This window comes from Rhineura floridana, chromosome 8 (assembly GCF_030035675.1).
Source record: "Rhineura floridana isolate rRhiFlo1 chromosome 8, rRhiFlo1.hap2, whole genome shotgun sequence".
Classification (NCBI taxonomy): domain Eukaryota; kingdom Metazoa; phylum Chordata; class Lepidosauria; order Squamata; family Rhineuridae; genus Rhineura; species Rhineura floridana.
In genome coordinates, this window is record NC_084487.1 from 126,193,425 (window position 1) to 126,215,470 (window position 22,046).

Here is a 22,046-nt window from a genome sequence, read left to right on the forward strand (position 1 = left end):
GCTCGCCTCACATGCCTTCAGACCATAGCCTGTTGAGTGTACACTTGGTGGAAAACCTGGGTCTGCCTTACATAATGTGTAGGAAACACAAAAAAACATGAAGCATCCAATCATGTAAACAAAAAAATGTATCTCAGAGATGCTAGAAAGGATTAATGTTTATTGTTATGCTAGGCTGTCATCCATTGTAACTAAGATGTCACTCTCACCTACTTCTATTGGCTTAATCTTATTTATAAAGTCCATTGGATCCTGTATGCATGAGGGATATACATCAACAAGTCCTACTAGAAGTCACCAAACTGACAGGTCATCACCCACGTTGTCATTGTGTATATCAGTGATATACTATGAAAATGACAGATTTTAAAGATCATTTTAATATTATCTAACATCATTCACTACATGTTATATCAACAATGTAATATACATTATTGAAGAACAGGGAAGCATCTTGGTAACAAAAGGAACTAAAAGACTGGTACTCCTCTAGTGGGTCATTTTTTAGAGAATAATCATGCAAAAACAGATTTTCAATTCTGGGCAGTGGAGAAAGTTTATCAGGCAAATGAAAACAATCCTGTTCAGGAAAGAAATGCAGTGGATTTTGAAGCTGAAAACTATGGCCCCTCAAGGTCTAAATGAAGAACGATTTTTTACCTTTTTAGGTATTGTCCTGTTTCTCATGCTAATTGGGTAGAGTAGTAAAACTGCATAGATAAGTGAAAAGAATTCAGTTTCTACTGGATAGAAATGTGCTTTCTAGAAATATTCCCATAATACACCAAGCCAGTGTGATGCAGTGGTTAAGTTGTTGGACTATGACCTGGGAGACCAGGGTTCAAATCCCCAAATAGTCATGAAACTCACTTGGTGACCTTGGGCCAGTCACTGTCTCTCAGCCTCAGAGGAAGGCTTGGTAAACAACCTCTGAATACCGCTTAACATGAAAACCCTATTCATAGGGTCGCCATAAGTTGGAATCAACTTGAAGGCAGTACATTTACATTTAGTTGGGAATTTGATGATTCCTATTTGGGTCTCTCTCTCTCTCTCTCTCTCTCTCTCCCTCCCCTCCCTCTCTCTCCCTCCCTCCCTCCCTCCATAGTGAAGATACCTGAGTTTGGCTGCAAATTCTGTAGGAGCTTTGCCCTGTAATGTCCCTTAAAATGGATGGTCTTTGAGCAACATACAAAGAAATAGGTGAGGTAATATGTCTGCATATGATATAAGCAATAAAAATTGCTTACAACCATGGCAGACTAAACTTAGAGAGCTTATGCTACCCTGGTTATCCTGGTATCAACTCAGTTTGTGTTTCCAGGGGAAAAAATGTTATTGCCTGGGATACACAGCAGTTATCATTGGGAGAAAAGCTGATATTAAATATGGGGAGTACAGAGAAAGGTCTGGTCTCTAATCTATACAGATTTCTACTGGATTGGGTTATGCTAGATCTCACATTAAAACAGTTCTGGGAGACAGACTTGGACTATCAAATAGATGGTGACATCTGGAAGAACATGTGGGTGAAATTCCCATACAAAGCAGTAACTGCCTCTTACAGGAAAGTAGCCTTAAAAACAATTCAAAAACGGTATCTGACCTCACTCTACATGGCACGTCTCCTCAGAACTGGTTCCCAAGGCTGCTGGCATAGCTGTGGGGACCAGGGTTCATGTAGGTACGTGTGGTGGGATTGTAATAAAGTAGCAGGGTTCTGTACCTTGGTTCATACGGAAATACAAAGATTACCGAATCAACAAATGCACTTTACACCTGAGCTTGCTTTATTAAACATCTTCACTGGAAGGAATTTGGACTTACAATTCAAAATACTGATTGGATTCATGTTAGCTGCAAAGCTGCCAGATTCGTGATAGCTAGATAGTGGGAAACGCTGGATGGTCTGACTTTGGAGAAGTGGCACTGCAAGTTATGGGAAATTAGTTGTTAGAGAAACTGTTGCAAAAACAAACTGGCCAGAGGAAAAAGAAAAAAATGATACTTTTGAGGCAGAATGGTGTCCATTTATTCAAGCCTCAACAACGAACAATGGAAGTAGTGAAGTACCCTCACCATTCAAAACTCTATGGTTAACATAATATACCGTAATATAGGTTGCATACTTACAAGTTCACTGTAAAAAATAGAATAGGAATTAATGCAGGTAACTGGCAAAGGATTGGGGGAGGCGGGATGGTTCAGGTTGAGGGATGGGAGGGGGTGGAGAAGGATTTATATTATTATTATCTATGTTTACTTACCTGCAGTGTTTTTCATATGTGTAAAATGATAAAACAATTTAAAAGGCACACAACTTTCTCTGCAGGGCTTTTTCTGTGACAGCACTCACCAGTATGGAGTACCGGCACCTCTTTTTCTGCTGCCAATGGCAGACATTTTGTGCTGGCACCCACCCACCCACTTTTATCAATATAAGAGTACCGGCTCCTCATTTTTTTACCAATAAACACCACTGATCCAAGGTAAGAGTGGGCTAAAGTTTCTGAGCTCAATTGTTTATCCTGATATTCATTGTTAGTCCCTGTGAACATCTTCTACAGGCCAAGAGGCACTGCCCTACAGATGTACTAAAACATGAATGATTAAGTAATCAATTTCCACTCAGAATTAGTACATTGACCACCTCCACACTTCAAAGATGCACCTTTTCTTGTTGACTCATTAAAATTTATGAAACAGGTGGATTATTTTCAAAACTAGTTTTGTCATTTTTCATTACTGGCATCATCATCAATTGCAATGAAGGATGTTATGTAAATGTTGGCAAACCTGAATGTCTTCAGTACAGTCACCCTTAAGCCCCATACAATCATGCAATGAAATTCTGGATAGCTCACTGGGAAACTAAGGGGTACTTTAGGTTACAGGACCTCTCCACAAATAATAATCCAGACACACAACAGCAATTACAGGTGGACTTGCAGGGTTTGAATGTAAATTGGTTGTATGTTAGACAAATTACACATGCCAGATCCAAATGTTTGTGCACAAACCACAAGGTCCCTTACGAGGGTGGAACATATTTTTTTGAATTTGGGATCAGGGAAAGGATTGGTTGCTGAACTATGTAAAGAATTGGTGCATCTGACCACAGGATCACTGAAAGGGTTGAAGGCTCTGTGGGGAGGATATGGGCATTCAGTTAGACAGTGTACAATGGTCAAACTTGTGGATTTGGAAACCAATTAAATTGATTTCAGCACAAATCAGAGAGGCTTCCTTAAAGACATATCATAGATAGTATAGGACCTCAGTGCAGCTCTCATGAATAATACTAGGTGTATCTCTGGATGTGGAAACCAAGGTACCTATTTCCACCTTTGGTGGGGCTGCCCTCAGGTCCAGTCATTCTGGTCCTGGTCAACAGTCTTTGTTAAATTGTTAAATTCCACATTCAGATGGTACCCTAATTGGCTCTTCTCTCAATTTTTGATGGTTCTAATGTAAATATATATTTTTAAAGACTTGGCAGTATATTTATTGTTTGCTGCATGGCTGCTTATCACTCAGAAATTGAAAACTTTAGATAAATTGGATCTCTCTGTATGGGATGCTGCTATTCTAGAAAAATTTACTCTCCTTTGTTCTCTTCTGCTTTATTGTTGTTGTTGTTGTTGTTATTATTATTTAGTATATTTGTAGGTCACTTTTCATCACCAGGTAAGCTCAAAGCGGCTTCCGTTGCAAGAATAATACAATATCATAAAAACAAATCAGGACAAGGAGTGGCTAGCCCGTAAGCCACATTTGCCCCTCCAAATTTGTCACATTTTTAAAAAAATGTCTGCTCTTGTGAATCCCTTGCTGTGATACCATGGATGCTAAAAGGGTTTTTGTGCCCTCCCCATTTCTCCATTTTTAATTTTTTTAAAAATTGCAATTTATTTTTACTGACTACTCCCACAGGTCCCCCATTGTGATATTATGATATCAAAAGGTTTTTTGTGGCCCTTCAAAGCCTCCCCCCCCCATTTGTCCATTTGTTGTTTTAAAAACTTTTTTTATTGACTTCTGCCATACGTCTGGAAGGTAGACTTTATTTATTTGTTGCATTTATATCCCACCTTTCTCATAAGGAGCTCAAAGTGTCATACATGGTTCTCCCCCCTCTCCATTTTATCCCCACAACAATTCTGTGAGGTAGGTTAGGTTGAGAGACTGTGACTGGCCCAAGGTCACCCAACAAGCTTCATGGGTTTGAACCCTGGTCTCTCAGGTCCTAGTCCAACACTCTAACCATTATACCACACTGGCTCTAACTGCTACATCACACTGACCTTCATCACTATGATGGCCTTTACACTACAGAGATGGAATAAATGCTGCAAAAATAATTGTATCATTCATTGAATGAAACTGGCAAGGTACTGAACAATAGTCTGATGTCTCAACGTTGACAGTTTTTAAAATGCAAAATAATTCATGGGATTCCTCCATCTCAAAAAAAAATAGCTTTTCGTGGCATTTTTTAATAATTAAATAGTACAGGCTTAGATTGTTTTAGGTTTAGGCAGTACTGGGATGTCTGTTGTCTCTGGCAATTGAAGAGGCAACCCGTTCAGTTTCTAAAAATGATGATAAGGACTGCATCCTCTTACGTTCTTCAATAACAGCACTTGACTGACCTGAGTTACCTGTGTGGGCTATAAAGCCTACTCTAACCTGCCTGCTCTGCTTCTAGCTATCTGCAGTCTTTCCAGCAATTGTAACTGGACCTTGCCAGCACACAAGTACTTGATGCCTGAAGTCATGTATCTGACTTTGAACGGCTGCATTATGGGGAATGGAAGATGTCTGAGCCCAATACCTTCCGCATGTGGTCCTGCTTACTTAATGAATGCTGGTATGATATGACCTTAGGGTGTGCCTTAATCTTCCCTTGCACTGTGATATTTTGGTGCAGTCCCCTCACACTGTTATAATACGTGCCTTTTTTCTCCGGCATTAAGGAAAATGGGTCTCTAGGTGCACACCAACCTGGAGGGATATTAATGTAACTTTTAGAAACTCTGTGCTGCAGCCCAGAATAATTCAAACATGTATCAGGGATGATGTCTGTACCTGCCTGAGTTTAAACTGTGAAATAACAGCCTCCAAGCAAGATTTCTTTCTTGGCTGTGGATAGTATATATTTCTTGCAAATAAAATAATGTTGAATGAATGAGACTGGGAGAAAATTGCTTTCCAAAATATCTGCTCTGTCTGATCAGTGTGTAAATTGGAATGATAGCACACAAAAGCTCGTCTGTCTTGCTTTCATCCTGACTTTCCCAAGGCTGCATCTCAATCTATCTCAGAAATTAAGCTTTCTGTGTGCCCCTCTCCATCCTATATCTTATTACAGAAAGCCAAAGTTTAGAATGCATAAAACATCTATTAAGAAGCTTTTAAAGTACATAAAATATATAAAAAAGAAACCTGTTATCTCTTTCTCTGCTCTAATGTGAAATTTCTGCTTTTAAAATAATAATACTGCACCCTCAAAAGTCAAAGTTAAGCATTTTAAGTCCTACTGATTTCAGAAGAAATTTATGTGCTTAACTCTCATTTAAATCAATAGGACTTCAAAGCAATTAGCATTCAGCCTTTGCAAACTAGTGCCCTCCAGAAGTTAACTACATTTCCCATCAGCCCCAGCTAACAACATTGGAGGGAGGGAACCAAGTTGGTGAAGGCTGACATATAAAGCAAATGTCAAAGAAAGGTTGCTAACTTTCAAGAATACAGAAATCTGGAGCAGGGCCTGGAAAATTCTTGCAGGTTAGAGTTGTTAGAGGCAATGCAGGATCTGAGGAATTAACGGTGGCAACTAGTGGAAACTAGCAGTTCAAGAGCAGAGTTGTGACAACTCGTAGACAGAGTCTGGCAAAACCTGTAGTCAAGGATTTTGTGAGCCCAATACTGGTTGCTGACAGAACACACTTTTACTTGACAGACAAATAAAATACTGGCTGGTTGACAACCCAAGGTCAGGGTGCTTCATGTACATTATCTTAATAATTCTTACAACAATCCTGTGAAGTAGGCCGCTATTGATACTGATATTGTCTGCGTGTATTGGTAGAGGGGGTTGTTGAGAAAATAGTGGCTTACATTTGGTCAGCTAGGTCGCTTCCAGATAGCTTCTTCATTGACCATTCATCCTGATTTGTTTGAACAAAGTTTATGGGGATGTTAGATAGCATTGACTATTTATTTTTATTTATTAATTTATTTATTAAATTTATTAGTCGCCCATCTGGCTGGCAATCCAGCCACTCTGGGCGACGTACAAAATTAAAACATATAGTTACATTAAAATATTAAAATCTCAACCAATAATAATAAAACCTGATTTGTTTGGGGGGAGGTATATGACTTTGCATCAAGAAATTGTTATCCCACACTTTCCAGTCCACTTTACCATCACCTTCCTTATTGCAAAAGTCTGATTTTGTGGGAGAAGCATGTTTGTTCCACAAGACATCCGAATCAACTTTAATTGTGCAACCTAAATTTGTTGATATGTGATTGAATCCTACCCCAAAACAGCAGCAGTCTAGAAGCACCCCTGGTGACTGGCAAATGTGAGATTTTAACCAGGAGCTCTGAATACCACTTACCATAAAAACCCTATTCATAGGGTTGCCATAAGTCAGAATCGACTTGAAGACAGTCCACTTCCACTTTTCTAGGTCTCACTGTGCTATGAAACCATTGTGGTAATGAACACCAGAAAGCATAGATTTCTAATGGCAACATTTTCATTTTAACAGTTAAATATATGGATAGCTAAATATATGTGAACAATTTACAAAGTGACAATTATATATAACCAATGAATGGTAAATAAAATCCTTGGGGTCATAGTGGACAGCTTGATGAAGATGGCGACCCAGTGTGCGGCAGCTGTGAAAAGGCAAATTCCATCCTAGGGATCATTAGGAAAAGTACTGAAAATACAACTGCTGATATCATAATGCTGTTATACAAATATGTGATGCGACTGCATGTGGAAAACTCTGTACAGTTCTGATTGCCTCACCTCAAAAAGAGTAAAATAAAGTTCCAAAAAGAGCAACCAAGATGATCACTGCAATGGAGCGACTTGCCTGTGAGGAAAGGTTACAGCATTTGAGGCTTTTTAGTTTAGAGAAAAGGCATGTAAGAGGTGACATGATAGAAGTGAATAAAATTATGCATGGCATGGAGAGAGTGGATAGAGAGAACTTTTTCTCCCTTTCGCATAACACTTGAGCTCGTGGACATCCAATGAAGCTGAATGTCAGAAGATTCAGGACAGATAAAAGAAAGTACTTTTTCACGGCAGTGATGGCCACCAACGTGGACAGCTTTAAAAGAGGATTAGACAAATTCATGGAGGACAAAGGTATCAAAGGCTACTGGCCGTGATGGCTATGCTCTGCCTCCACAGATGGAGGCAGTATGCTTCTGAATACCACCTGCCGGAAACTGCAGGAGGGGAGAGTGCTCTTGCACTCAGGTCTTGCTTGTGGGTTTCCCACAGGCGTCTGGTTGGCTGCTGTGAGAACAGGATGCTAGTCTAGCTGGCCAGTTGGCCTGATCCAACAGGTTCTTCTTATGTTCTTATCCTAAAGAGAGAGGGAGGGAGAACAAAAGGTGAATGCTCTGCCATTTCCAATGGCCTGCTCAGCTTGTGCTAGCAAGGGGGAAGTGATCATCGAGCAGCGTTTTGCTGGTTTTGTTTTCTTTCTGAGCTTTTATTTTCTTTAAACATTGTCCCTCTCATCATTTCCAATGCACACATATGCTGCCTTCAGGGCTGTTGTAAATTCTCCCCATTTAGAGTAGGGGCATGTCCAGGGACTGGGAAGGCTACACCTTGATCTGTCCCTGACATGTCCCCTTGGCAGGCTGTGGAGCCGTTGCACCTGTGCCTTCCTCCAGTGCATCTCTGGCACTTCTCTGTCGCTCCCAATTTTTCTCTACGGACTATTGAAGTCAGAGCTCTGATGCCAGTGAAGCAAGGACCACAGAGGTTTCCACAGGGCAGGGTGGGATCTTACTGGTATGGACCTCTCTATCCGTCCTTCAGGTGGGAGATCTGAAATGTGCTGTGACCCTTAGGGGCCCTTGGATTGCAGCCAAAAAAGTAGACATTAACTAGATAATTCATAAAAACGGAACATGAATTCTTTTGTTGTCTCCCAAAGCTTTGCAGGCTTTATTTTACTTTTGTTTGCATGCAGTAGTAAGCATGCAAGTTTAATTTAATATTGATTTTTAAAGATTAATAATTCTCTGAAGCTTGTTTGTGCTTTAGCTTCTGTTAAGATGTTAAGGAATGCAAAATGTATTTTCCATATTAAAGTAACCAGATACTTTGTGTTGCATCTCCTAGAAGAAACAAAGAATTATTGGTGAAGGGCAGGCATACGTGGAGATAGGGATTGCCTCCCCCCCTTTAAAGGTCTAGATCAATAGCTTTCTGTTTTAAATTTAAATAAGAGGTATAGGTGACAGCTAGTGGAACAAAGAGGAAGCATCAAAGAGTTTGTTCCATCTATCCATTGATTCTGGTTCCTTGTTTTTTATTGCTGCTGTTGTTTAAAACTGTTGTATTTGCGGTTTCATTTATTTTCCTTTTTTTAATACATGTAAGGTAGTATCTTTCCAGGCTGTCAGGAGATAGTACTCATGAACGCAAACTGGGCTTTATTGTAGAAGGCTTCCAAATGCTTATTGTGAAACATTTTCCCTTGGTTAGGTAGTGAGGAAGAGAGTTAATTCTGGCAGTCTGCTATAAACAGTAATACTTGGCGTCAAATGCTATTAAGGAGATTATGTTATCTCTTAGGAACAGAGAGTGCTATGGTTAGGGGTAAATTAATTTCCTAGGGTGCTACAGTAAATTTTTCTTGTAACTGGAAACTTTTTAATTGGAGCCCCTTGGGAACAATACACTGAAAACTGGACAGATGTTTTCTTTTCATTATCCCACTTCCCCTGAGTTTCTGAGTTTTTTGTAGGGGCATTTTGGTAATGTTTAGAAAATCTGGGAAATATGCTTACACTGATATCTTTGGTGGGAGTTAGTAAAAAAAGGAGTCTGTGCCTTCTTGGAGCCTCAGCCTGCCCAATGATCTTCCTGTTTATGAGTGGTCAGTTTGGAGCTGAGGTCAGGGTTCATCTCCTGACTCCTCTTGAGTCCATTTCCATGTGGGCAGGCAAGACCAACCATCCCTGCCCAGGGCCAGATTAAAATCTTTGTTAGGTCCTGGGCATTCTCATAATCATAGGCCTGCACATTTTAATTTGTTCTAACACCCAATTATTTGTCTTTCTCACAGTCCGTGGTATCCACAAAGCTCTCCTCCAACACCACATTTCATATTAGTTGATTTTTCTCTTATCTGCTTTTTTCACTTTCACATCCATACATAGAGATCGGGAATACCATGGTCTGAATGATCCTGACTTTAGTGTTCAGTGATACATCTTTGCATTTGAGGACCTTTTCTAGTTCTCTCACAGCTGCCCTCCCCAGTCCTAGCCTTCTTCTGATTTCTTGACTATTGTCTCCATTTTGGTTAATGACTGTGCTGAGGTATTGATAATCCTAGACAAGTTCAATGTCCCCATTGTCAAATTTAAAGTTACATAAATCTTCTGTTATTACTTTAGTCTTCTTAGCGTTCAGCTGTAGTCCTGCTTCTGTGCTTTCCTCTTTAACTTTCATCAGCATTCGTTTTAAATCATTACTGGTTTCTGCTAGTAATATGGTATCGTCTGCATATCTTAAATTATTGCTATTTCTCCCTCCAATTTTCACCCCTCCTTCATCTTGCTCCAATCCCACTTTCCGTATGATATGTTCTGCATATAGATTAATGTCAGTTTCGGGGCTGGGACTGGGCTGTAACTAAGCAGCCGGCAGCTAGCTAGGTCATAAATCTGCCAAGGCCAGCAGGTAACAGGAGCCGGCTGGAGAAAGGAATGCTTCTAGCAACTGTACCAGTAGCAGTGTCGGTAAGCGTCATCGAGGTGGGGAAGCTAGGTTCAGAAAGCCAGGGGTTCAGTCTGAAGGGTCTGGAGTCTGCGAACTACATTTCATGTGGAGGTCATGCCCGACGTTGTAGTCAGCAACACACTGAAGCCAGGGTCTGTCTTTTAAAGAACACCTCTGCAGACAGGTGGGAACAATCACCCCTCTGGCTTCTGCAAGCGTGCCGGCCTTAAACGGACAGGCCGGCCCCTCTGCTCCCTGACTTTGTGTCGCCTCCGCTCTGCAGGTGGGAGGGGAGCCTCCTGGTCTCTGTCTGATTCAGGCTGAAGAGCTTCAGCTGTATCTTGGACGGTCTCCAGCTGAGGGGGAGTAGAAGCTGCATTTTGAGGAGTTTCCTCTGTTTCCCCTTCTGGGTCTGTGGCTGTTACTCCTGAGTCGTCCTCGTCTGACGAGTCCTCTGAAGGGGCCATGACAATTAAATAAGTAGGGTGATAAAATATACCCATGTCTCACACCCTTTCCAATTGGGAACCAACCAGTTTCTCCATATTCTGTCCTTACAGTAGCCTCTTGTCCATAGAATAGATTGTGCATCAGGACAATCAGATGCTGTGGCATCCTCATTTCTTTCATTTCTTTTAAAGCATTCCATAGTTTTTCATGATCTACACAGTCAAAGGCTTTGCTGTAATCTATAAAACACATGGTGATTTTCTTCTGGAATTCCTTGGTCCTTTCCATTATTCACCATATGTTTATGATATGATCCCTGGTGCCTCTGTTCTTTTTAAATCCAGCTTGGACATCTGGCATTTCTCGCTCCATATATGGCCTTTGTTGTAGAATCTTGAGGACTACTTTACTTGCATGGGATATTAAGGCAATAGTTTGATAATTACTGTGTGCTCTGGGATCCCCTTTCTTTGGAATTGGGATGTATATGGAACACTTCCAGATTGTGGGCCATTGATGTTTTCCATATTTCTTGACAGATTTTTGTCAAAATTTGCACAGATTCAGTCTCAGTAGCTTGTAGCAACTCTGTTGGTATGCCATCTGTTCCTGGTGATTTGTTTCTTCCAAGTATTTTCAGAGCAGCTTTCACCTCACATTCTAAAATTTCTGGTTCTTCTTCATATGGTTCCTTTGTGAATAAACCTGTCATCCTGGCATCTCTTTTATATAATTCTTCAGTGTATTGCGTCCATCTTCCTTTTATTTCATGTTGGTCAGTCAGTGTGTTCCCCTGTTGATTATTCAACATCCCTACTCTTGGTTTAAATTTCCCTTTGATTTCTTTAATCTTTTGGAATAGGGCTGTTGTTCTACCTTTGGACTGCGACCTGGGAGACCAGGGTTCGAATCCCCACACAGCCATGAAGCTCACTGGGTGACCTTGCGCCAGTCAGTGCCTCTCAGCCTCAGAGGAAGGCAATGGTAAACCCCCTCTGAATACCGCTTACCATGAAAACCCTATTCATAGGGTCGCCCATAACTCAGGATCGACTTGAAGGCATTCCATTTACCTTTGGGTGTTAGCATTTATTTCTTGTTACAGTAGGGGCCCGCTAATACTGCGAGTTAGGGACCAGGCCCCCGCTGTAAAGCGGAAATCGCCGTAAAGTGGAACCCCATAGACTATAATGGGCTGCGTTGCACGAAAATGACGCGAAAGCGTCGCAAAATGTCACAAAATGGCAAAATTGGCTTTAAAACGGTGAATATCCCGATTGAAAGCCACCGTATCAGCGGAACGCTGTAAAGCGGAATGCTGTAAAGCGGGGCCCTACTGTAATTGGTTGCAGCAGCAGGGAAGCTCTGGCAAAAAGAGCTCTCTTCTCTAATCCTCTTTCAAATATTAAACCTGAGGCCAGAAGGAGGAGGTCCACAACACACAATGAACGCTGTCCATTTCCATTTCCATTTATTATTTCCTTTTATTTCATGTCAGTTAGTCAGTCTGTTCCCCTGTTGATTATTCAACATCCCAACTCTTGGTTTAAACTTCTCTTTTATTTCTCTAATCTTTTGGAATAGGGCTCTTGTTCTTCCCTTTTTGTTGTCCTCTTCTATTTCTATACAATAACTATTGTAATAGTTCTCTTTGTCCCTATGTACTAGTCGCTGTATTGTTGCATTTAGGGTTCTGTCCGTGTTTCTGTCTCCTTTTGCTTTTGCTTTTCTTCTCTCTTTAACCATTTTAAGAGCTTCTTCAGTCATCCATTGAGGTCTTTCTCTTTCAACAACATTGTATTTTTGCATTCTTTCCTGATAATGTCTCTGACTTCAGTCCATAGTTCTTCTGGTTCTCGCTCAGCTAAGTTTAAAGCCTCAAACCTGTTCCTTATTTGATCTTTATATTATTCTGGAATGTTATTTAAATTGTATTTTGGCATTATGATTGCTTCGTTGTTCTTTAGCTTTACTCTGATTTTCGATACGACTAGTTCATGATCTGTACTGTAGTCTGCTCCTGGTCTTGTTTTTGCAGAAAGTATGGAACTTCATCTTCTGCTACCAATTATATAATCAATTTTATTCCTATATTGACCATTTGGTGAGGTCCACCAGTACAGTTATCTTTTCGGTTGATCAAAAAATGTGTTCACAAGAAAGAAATTATTGGCTTCACAGAATTCAGTAAGTCTTTCTCCTGCTTCATTTCTGTCTCCTTAGCCCCATTTCCCCACAATTGCTAGTTCTTCTCTGTTCCCTGCTTTTGCATTCCAGTCCCCCATGATTATCAGCACATCTTGTTTTGGTGTGTGATCAATTTCTTTCTGTACTTCTGCGTAATATCTCTCCAATTCCTCTTCTGCTTTTGCTGTTGGAGCATAGACTTGGATGATGGTTATGTTAATAGGTTTCCCGTTTAATCTCATTGATACCACTCGCTCAGACCTTGCGTTGTAGCTCCTAATTGCTTTTGCTACATCACTTCTCACTATTAAAGCAACCCCATTTCTTCTTAATTTCTCATTTCCTGCATAAAATATTTTGTAGTTGCCCAACTAAAAATGTCCCATTCCCGTCCATTTTAATTCACCCACGCCAACTATTATAATGTTGATATGTTCTATTTCTTGCTTGACAATTTCTACTTTCCCTGGTTCATGCTTCTCACATTCCATGTTCCTATTGTGTGTCGTACAACTCCGGACTCTCCTTTCGCATCTGTGTGCATCAGACTCTGGGCTTCCTTTCTGCTGTGACCCAGCTGCATCATTAGTCACAGTGCTACTTGGACTTGTCCTTTGTTCTTCCCCAGTAACTCAGTGAGTCCCTTCTGACCTGGGAGGTCTCATCTTCCAGCACTATCTCGTGTTGCATTTTGGTTTTCATAGGGTTTTCCTGGTAAGAGATATTCAGAGGTGGTTTACCATTGCCTTCTTCTGAGTTTGTGACTACACACCACAAATGGCTGACCCCCCCCCTTTTTAATGAAGTTGGTATGGATAATACTGACTCAGGTTTCAGTGCCAGTGCCAAATTCTGCACACAGTTCTTCTATCCTGTAATGGATAAATCTCTTTGAGAAAGGCAGATGGCTAGCCTACGACACACTGAATGAAAGGCTTAGTTTTCTTGTAGATAAGTCCATGTCCAGTGATGAAGTGGCCTCTAGAACTAGGGCATTGATAGACACATATATGTCAGATCTTGAACGTACATTTACAAATGAATTTCCCAGACAGGATATCTATGGTTTAATTGAACATTACACAACTAACAGGTTGGTGACAATTTTTCCAAATGTCAATATTGTTTTTAGAATACATCCTGCAATTTTTGGAACAAGTTGTGAAGGAGAGCGCTCTTTTTCAAATTTGAAATGTATAAAGAATTGTCTTAGGCCAACTCAACTATCTTCACTTGCACTACTCTCAAGTGAGAATGAGCTTCTGCAAAAAAATGAAATTTGAAGATGTAGCCTGTGTTTTTACTAACAAAAAGAGCTACAAAGTTAATATTTAATTTACATTTACTTAAGACATATACAGTAGGGCCCCGCTTACCGGCACTCCGCTTCCTGGCGTTCCGCTAATGCGCCGGCTTTCCTCACCTCTTTAAAAGCCAATTTTGCCGCTTTTGCGGCATTTTCGCGCAGCACACGTCATTAAAGTCAATGCGGTTCCACCTTACGGTGAATTCCGCTTTATGGCAGGGGTCCAGAACGGAACCCACCATATAAGTGGGGCCCTACTGTACCTGTATGTTGCTTGTTGAGTAGACTGAATATACTATTAAATCAAGCCATGATTTGCTTTAATTGAATTGAATTATTTTAGGCCCCAAACTTTTTCATAAGCTTTTGGGAGTTTCATAGGCGCTAGTAACTATGCCTGTTGTGCCTGATGGTCATGGATAATTCAGCCCTGTCTCTTCCCTTTGCCTGTCTTTGGCCGTTCCGCTGCAAGGAGACAAACATGAACATTTCTGTTTTAGGGTATGAACACACCATACCTTTAAAGCACATGGATTTTCCCCAAGAATCCTGGAAACTGTGGTTTGCTGAAGGTGCTGGGGTATACTACAGTTCCCAGAATTCTTTGGTGAAAGCAGTGTTATTTAAATGAACAGTATGGTGTGCATGCAGCTGAGTGTGAGCTGGATATTTGATTTTTCTGCTATAAGATGTGTATATGATTACTGTGGTTTTGCTGCTGCTTTGGATTTTGTATTATTTTAATGGCATTTTAAATGTACATCAGTAGTGGGCAGACTATAGGCTTGCAGAATCGACTTTGTTTTTCCACTAGAACTCTGAGATACATCAAGTGGTGGCAGGTGCAAAATAGTAGATCAGGCCACAGAATGGAGAAACAAGATGTCTCTGAGCACGTGTTCAACCCAGGAATTTGCTTTCACTACCAGAGCTCTTCTCCCTTCCTCTTCCCCACCCTAAGCTTTATTTTTAGCAGCCTAATTTAGGAGAGAAAAAGCATTAGGAACTGGAAGTAGTTGCTGATCTGCTGCAAATTGCTTGGACATCTATCAGTAGATCCCGATGTAACGTCTGCCCATCCCTGTACATGATCTTGGTACGGTATCTGATGAATTTTATTTATTTATTAATTATTTGATTTATATCCTGCCCTTCCTCAGCAGCAGAATTTTAAAATAAATAAGCATATAAAGCATGTACGTTCCTGTTTTTAACTATCAGAACTTGGCGAAAGGTTGTGCCATGGTGAATGCCTGTATCTACACTCCTAGCACAGCTGCAACAGGATTCTAATACTCTTTGTTTTGTTTTTTAGGGTTGATCAAGGACTAAAGAACAGTTGGTCCAGCAACTAGTGGACATCATTGACTGCACTGACTAGTTTTGCATACTGCAAACATGTCTGAAATTGATTTTGAAAAGTTAGCTGAAATAGGTAAATTATAGATATGCTACTGCCCATCAAGTGATATCTTCTATACATATATGGATGATTTAGAAGAGATTCTTCCCTAAGTGAAAGACTTTTGCCAGGACAGTGTAATATTTTTGAGTTACAATCACCAAACTGGCATGTACCTTATTATCAAAAGCTATTAAGGCTGAAAGTTAGTTTAATACCGTTTATATGAATTATTGGTATGTGGTCCCAGTGAAATTCTAGGCTATTGCAATATTGTTGTCATCACATATTGTGGCACAAATGGGAGTCATTACTCTAAACAGACAAGTATTGAATGAGCTAGAGACTGCCTGTTTGCGTGTTATCTTTTGAACATGTTCCAGTGAACATATGGCCAACTCATCTCAAGGTGCATCGTTTTGCAAAAAAAAATCAATTCTAACACATAATAATATAGAATTTGACTTTTAAAAACCCAGTTTATACAGAAAACATAAATTGCACCTCATCACGTATACATAAATGAAAAGATTTAGACATAGGATGCATACAAATCATTCTATGTGATGACAACCCTCTGTAGTTAAAGGTAGTATACATTTGACAGCTGGATGCTTGAAACAAATAACAGCAGGTTGCCATCACCTTCATGCGCTTCTGATCAACTTCCAGGAGCATATGGCTGGCTGCTGGACTAGATGGACCCTTGATATGATCCAGAAAGACAGTTCTTATGTTCATAACATAGTTCAGTTTGCCAGTCAGTTAAGTAAGCATTGTGTATTCCCTTTAATAAATGACAGCATGAGCCAATGTTTAATACAAATATATTTTCATTACAGTTAATACCTACCTAAATTTCTCCATTAAAACTTTATGAAATAGTAATAAAATCTTAGTGTCTGCATAGAACTGTTTCTTCCTTGCTGTTAAAATATGTCCCTTTTAACATATGTGCAATTCCTTTTACTTTATGCAACATGCAAATTCACATTACTATGTTTAAATGTTGTGGTATTAATTACATGGTTGCTACTCAAAGAATAATAATTAATTTGTTATCCAGTATCTGTACACTGTCGTTTGAACATTCCAGCAGGATAACACATGCATTGAAACGCAATGTGTTAACAGCTATATTGCTGCTAATGATGATAATCCACTTCCAAAAATTATTAGAGGACATATTCACCAGATATGCAGAAAATCTTCTTTGTAACAGCTGTGACACCCATATTTTCCTTTCATTTGTACGTATTCTTGTTAAAATGTTATGTTGAAGTAGCAGTTTCCAATGGCTTCTCTTGCCAGGAGGGCTTCCCCCGTCTGGAGAATCAAGGGAAGCTGGCTATGTTGGAAGCTGTTGTCTCAAGGCACCTGGAGCACCTTGAAAGGAGAGTCCCTTTCTTTCCTGCTGCTTAAAGGAGCCTCTTCACTGCTGCTCAGTTGTATCATCTGGGGGGAGGCAGGGGTTATGGGAGAGGACTTTCAAAATCCCCTCCTGGCAATCTACCCTCCTCCCCACACACATTCTGCTGGTCAGCCAACTGTTCAGCATATTTGAAGAGGTGTGTGCGATTTTGGGGTGACCACACCCACTGTGGCTGTGCCCACTTTTGTCTTGGCCATGTTAGAACTTTATAATAGCTGAGTTGCTTTGATGGCCATGGTAGAGGTGTATAAAACAATGCACAGTGTGAAGAAAGTGAACAGAGATACATTTTTCTGTGTCATAATATTAGAACCAGGGATCATCCAATGAAGCTGAATACGATAATAAAATATGAGACATACAATTTGATGGCCACCAGTTTGAATGGCTTTAAAGGATATTTAGACAAATTCATGGCGGATAAGGCTATCAATGGCTACTAGGTATCATGGCTGTGTATTACCTCCAGGATAATAAACACTATGCCTCAGTATACCACTTTATGGGGAACGTGAGTGGGGAAAGAGCTGTTGTACTCATGTCCTGCTTGCAGCCTTTCCATAGGCATCTGGTTGGCCTTGGGTCTCAGCCATCAGGGCTCCTCCATATGTTCTTAAATTAAATGTGACACAGTCAGCCATGTTGGTTCAGGGGCCTACCTCATGCACATCTACAGAAGGGGTGTGTGTGTGTATGTGGTGGGTCTACTTGCCACAATAAAAGGGGCACATGGGATGAAGGCAACTGAGCCCACCCCAACACACCTTATATGCCTGTGCTCCATCAGTGCAGGCCCTTTTATCACAATATGTATCTAACACTAGAGTGAGCCTTGCTGGTAAGGAAAGAGCTTGAAGTGAAGGAACATAGAGAGCTTAGGTGATTTAGCTCCTTTCAACCATGTGCACTTTTTATTGAAAAAGTAGACCCCCATCAGGTTTTGCACATGAACAGGGTAGATTTATGATCAACCAACACGGCTTTCCAGTCACACCCACTTTCTTGTGGTTCATTCTCTCATCACCATGGAAACATTCAAAAGATCCAGACAGGCTACAATCACTTATTAGCCCTTCACATCAGCTTTGCCTTCCCAATCTTGCTATTGCTGGTGTAGGAAGAAACTATGTGAGTAGCGTGAATTGGATATATTTTCTTAAGGCTTGGGGCTCACCTAAATTCAACAATTTTTAAGCTGTAGACATTCAGGGCATCCTTGCAGTAACAACATGTCTGCTGTGGAACTGTTTGTTAGAGCTCCCAAATCTCAGTGTTTTATTTGAAGGTTTTTGCATCCTTCTCAGGGGCTCCAGAAGAAAGAGCAACATCTCAGTGTGACAAGCCAGAAACTGAGTTAGGGAGAGATGGTGGGAGGTACTGCCCCAAAGGTGTACCTTGAGCCTCCTCCCCAGTTCTAAACAAATTGCCCTTCTATCATTTGTTTCCAAACAGAATATCTGGCTAATCTCTAATAATATAACTAGGGGCTCTGCTCCTGTTAACATTGCTCCCAACCCCGCCTACCATTGCAAAACTCCCCCTGGGTCACCGAAGCCCCACTTCCCTCATGTTTCACTGTAGCTCCCTCCCCCCCACAGTTCACCATACCCCCAGGGTTTCCAGAGCTCCCCTCCCCTTTCACCACAACCATCCCAGGGATCACCAGAGTTCTCCCCTTTTATCCATCCCCCCACAACCACCCCAGGGGTTGCCAGAGCTCCCCTCCTCCATTTTCCCTATTCCTCCAGCAACCACCCTAGCTGTTGCCAGAGCTTGCCTCCTGTTTTCTCCACCCCCCCCAAACAACTATCACGGTTGGCAGGCCCACAACACTGTAGGCCTTCTTGCGTGGGCAGACTGTGAGGCGTCCTTCCCTGGCTCTCCCTGTCAGGTTCCTACCTGCTCGTGGTTACTGCCTGTCTCTAGGCACCACCAGGGACTCCACCAGTCCGGACCGCTCTCTCTTATGATTTCTCTCCCCGCTCTAGCACAGATCTCAACAGATCCCCCTGCTAGGCAACCACCAGTAACGTCCCAATACTAGTATTCCCAGAGACTCTGAATACTGGTATTGTTATTCTCTTCACCGCTGCCACCATTTGTTACAGTTCCCCTTCAGCCTTGGTCATTACCTTACCCTCCCTTCTGGTCTGTGAAACCCCAGCCAAGGATCAGGCCTTTGGTAAACCAAATTAAGTATTTATTACAGATAACAAAGCTAACAAGATTAACAAGATTTCTTCTTAAGGCACATAAGCATATGGTTTTACTCAATACTAATCCGAACTCCACCTCCCTCCTGGTAAACAACTCTCTAAACCCCACCAAGCAATCCACTCTTTCTCTTCTCCCCCCTGATTCCACAATTCACCACCTCACATTCACCCAGATTTACCTGTCATCCTTTCATTTATACTGTCAGCCATTTTAAACATTCAGCCAATCATCAAGCATTCTATTGCCCATTCAGTCCCCCTCCTCTTTCACTACTTACCATGTATACTCTAAACAACCAGCACTTACCATATATACACTAATATATAGGAACACCACATTTCCCCCCCCTTAAACAACTGCAGAGTATTATTCCTGTTCCAGGATTTATACGTCGCGTTAACAAATAAAAGTCTCTATGGGGAAAATGTCTTTCTTTGTTCCTCTGTCTGGTCACGTCACTGCAGTCCCAGCCACTTGCCTGGAAAGTCCATCGGCCAGTACATTGTCCTTGCCTTTGATGAACTGGAAGTCCACTTGATAGTCCTGTAGGGCCCAGGACCACCTCTGCAGCATAGTGTTATGGTTTTTCATAGTCTGCAACCATAACAAGGCCCGATGATCCGTAGTCACTGTGAATCTTCGTCCCCACACGTATGGGCGCAACTTGTTCAGTCCCCACACGACCGCTAGGCACTCCTTCTGGACCGACGAATAGTTTTTCTCCCTCGGCGTCAGCTTGCGACTCAGATACGCCACTGGATGTCTGGTGCCTTCTCTCTCCTGCAGCAAGACGACTCCCAGCGCGAGGTCTGACGCATCTGTAGCCACAATGAATGGTTTCTCATAGTCTGGTGCTATTAATATGGGTCCTTGGCACAAGGCTTGCTTCAGTAGATCAAAAGCCTTCTGACATTCATCCGTCCATACCACACGCTCAGAACACTTCTTCTTTGTTAATTCATGCAAGGGGGTTGCTATTTCCCCAAAATTTCTCACAAACTTCCTATAAAATCCAGCCACACCCAGAAATGCCCTTACTTGTTTTTTGGTTAAGGGGATCGGCCACGCTTGTATTGCCTCCACCTTGCTCCATAAGGGGGTGATTTTCCCACTCCCCACCTTATGTCCTAAATGGATTACTTCCTTTAGTCCAAACTGGCATTTCTTAGCTTTTATTGTGAGGCCTGCTTTTCTTAAGGCCACCAATACTGTTGTCAGGTGTTGGACATGCTCAGGCACCGACTTGCTAAAAATGGCCACGTCATCGATATAGGCCACTGCAAAATCTGACATGCCTCGCAACACAGTATTGATTAGCCTCTGAAATGAACTTGGTGAGTTCCTTAGTCCCATGGGTAAGGTCACAAACTCATATAACCCATCTGGTGTACTGAAGGCAGTTTTGGCTCTGGATTGCTCGTCTAGTTCCATTTGCCAAAATCCTTTACAGAGATCTAGTGTAGAGATAATTGTTGCTGCCCCCAATAACTCTAACATAGCGTCTACCCTAGGCATAGGATACGCATCTGGGACAGTAATTTTATTGATTAGCCGATAATCAATGCAAAACCTTGTCGTTCCATCTTTTTTCGGAACCAGGACAATACTTGAGGCCCAGGGACTGATGGATTCCCTGATCACTCCTAATTCCAGCATCTCTTCCACCTCCTTTTTGATCTCATTCAAAACTTTCCCATTCGCACGGTACGGAACAGATCTGATTGGGGCATGATCTCCAGTATCAATGGAATGTATAACTATACTGGTTCGGCCAGGTTTGTTGCTAAAGAGATTCCTATAGGTTTTCAAAACTCTCAGAATCTCTTCTTTTACTTCCTCCTCTACCTCCTCTGACCATTCCACTTGATCTACCCCTCCTTTGTCTTTGCTTTCCTGTACCAAATCTGGAAGTTCAGGCCCACTTCCCTCAGGGAATAAGGTAACTTGCAACACCTGTGCATCCCTGGTATGGTAAGGCTTCAACATATTTACATGAACCACTTTGCTTTTGTTTAATTGGTCTGTGGTGATTACATATGTCACTGTGTCAAGCCTTTCTCTGATGGTATATGGTCCTTCCCAGTTAGCCTGTAATTTGTCATGTTTCCTGGGTATGAACGCCATAACCATATCTCCCACATTATACACACATTCTCTGGCTGTTCTGTCATACCAGTAACTTTGCTTCTGCTGAGCTTGACTCAAATTCTCTTTCACCACTTCCATCATTTGTTTCACTGGTTCACATTCATCCTTTCTCTCAGCAGGCATCCACAGTCTATATAAAATCCCATTCTCACACACAACTTGATTCCTCAGTTTGTCAGTGAAAGGAATCTGTTGGGTCAGGGCTTGTTCCTTTACCTGCTTCAAACTGATATCTTTATGCAGCTCTTCCCTGAATTGCTCTGCTTCTTCCCCAGAGACCACTTGATACAATTTGTCTCCTTCAGCAGGCCTGCTAGTGGTGGTTGCTATGGTGACCTGAGGCTGGTTAACAGATTCCACCCTGTTTGTTTCAGCCCCCCTTAATATGGCTTCTTTTTCTCTGCCAATTTGCTGTCTGGTCACTACATAGATCTTTCCTTGGGCGCCCATTACATCCCTTCCCAGTATTACTGGTTCTTGTTGCTGGGCATTAATGCCTACTTTATATCGGCCCTCTCGGCCTCTCCAAGTCATATCCACCAGGGCCACAGGCAAACTTTCTGGTTGACCTCTCACTCCTTAGATAGTCACAGTTTCCTGAGGTAATATTACCTCAGATTTTATTAAATCTGGCCTCAGTAATGTCTGAGCGGCACCAGTATCAAGCAATGCCCAATAAGTTGCCCCTTGTACACTCACTTCCTCTCTCAGACTTGAATCAAGGTCTGTTACTTCTGTCCAGTTTATCTGGCAGAACTGAACCTTTTTCGCTGTTTCTAAAGCCTTGGGCTCTGTTTTCACTGCCCTTGTCTGAGCAGGATTACTAATGGGGTTGGCAACCTCACACTGAAAACGTAGGTGCCCTACCACATTTGTAGCATAATTTCTCCTCACTTTTAGGGTACAC

At 41.6% G+C, this 22,046-nt stretch overlaps 1 protein-coding gene across 9 annotated transcripts in view; it reads left to right on the forward strand.

Annotated features, from left to right (window-relative positions):
- ARHGAP8 (Rho GTPase activating protein 8) overlaps nt 1-22,046 on the forward strand; it is a 164,347-nt gene that overhangs the window by 11,306 nt on the left and 130,995 nt on the right. For 7 of the 9 annotated variants that reach the window (XR_009757607.1, XR_009757606.1, XM_061582388.1 and 4 more), the window contains exon 2: nt 15,256-15,375. Coding sequence is in view for 7 of the 9 variants with exons in the window: in XM_061582388.1 (XP_061438372.1) it covers nt 15,339-15,375 (37 nt within the window). In the remaining 2 variants the exon portion in view is untranslated. Of the gene's footprint in view, nt 1-2,332; nt 2,490-15,255; nt 15,376-22,046 lie in introns of all 9 variants that reach the window. The other 2 variants (XM_061582386.1, XM_061582385.1) reach the window with 1 other exon arrangement.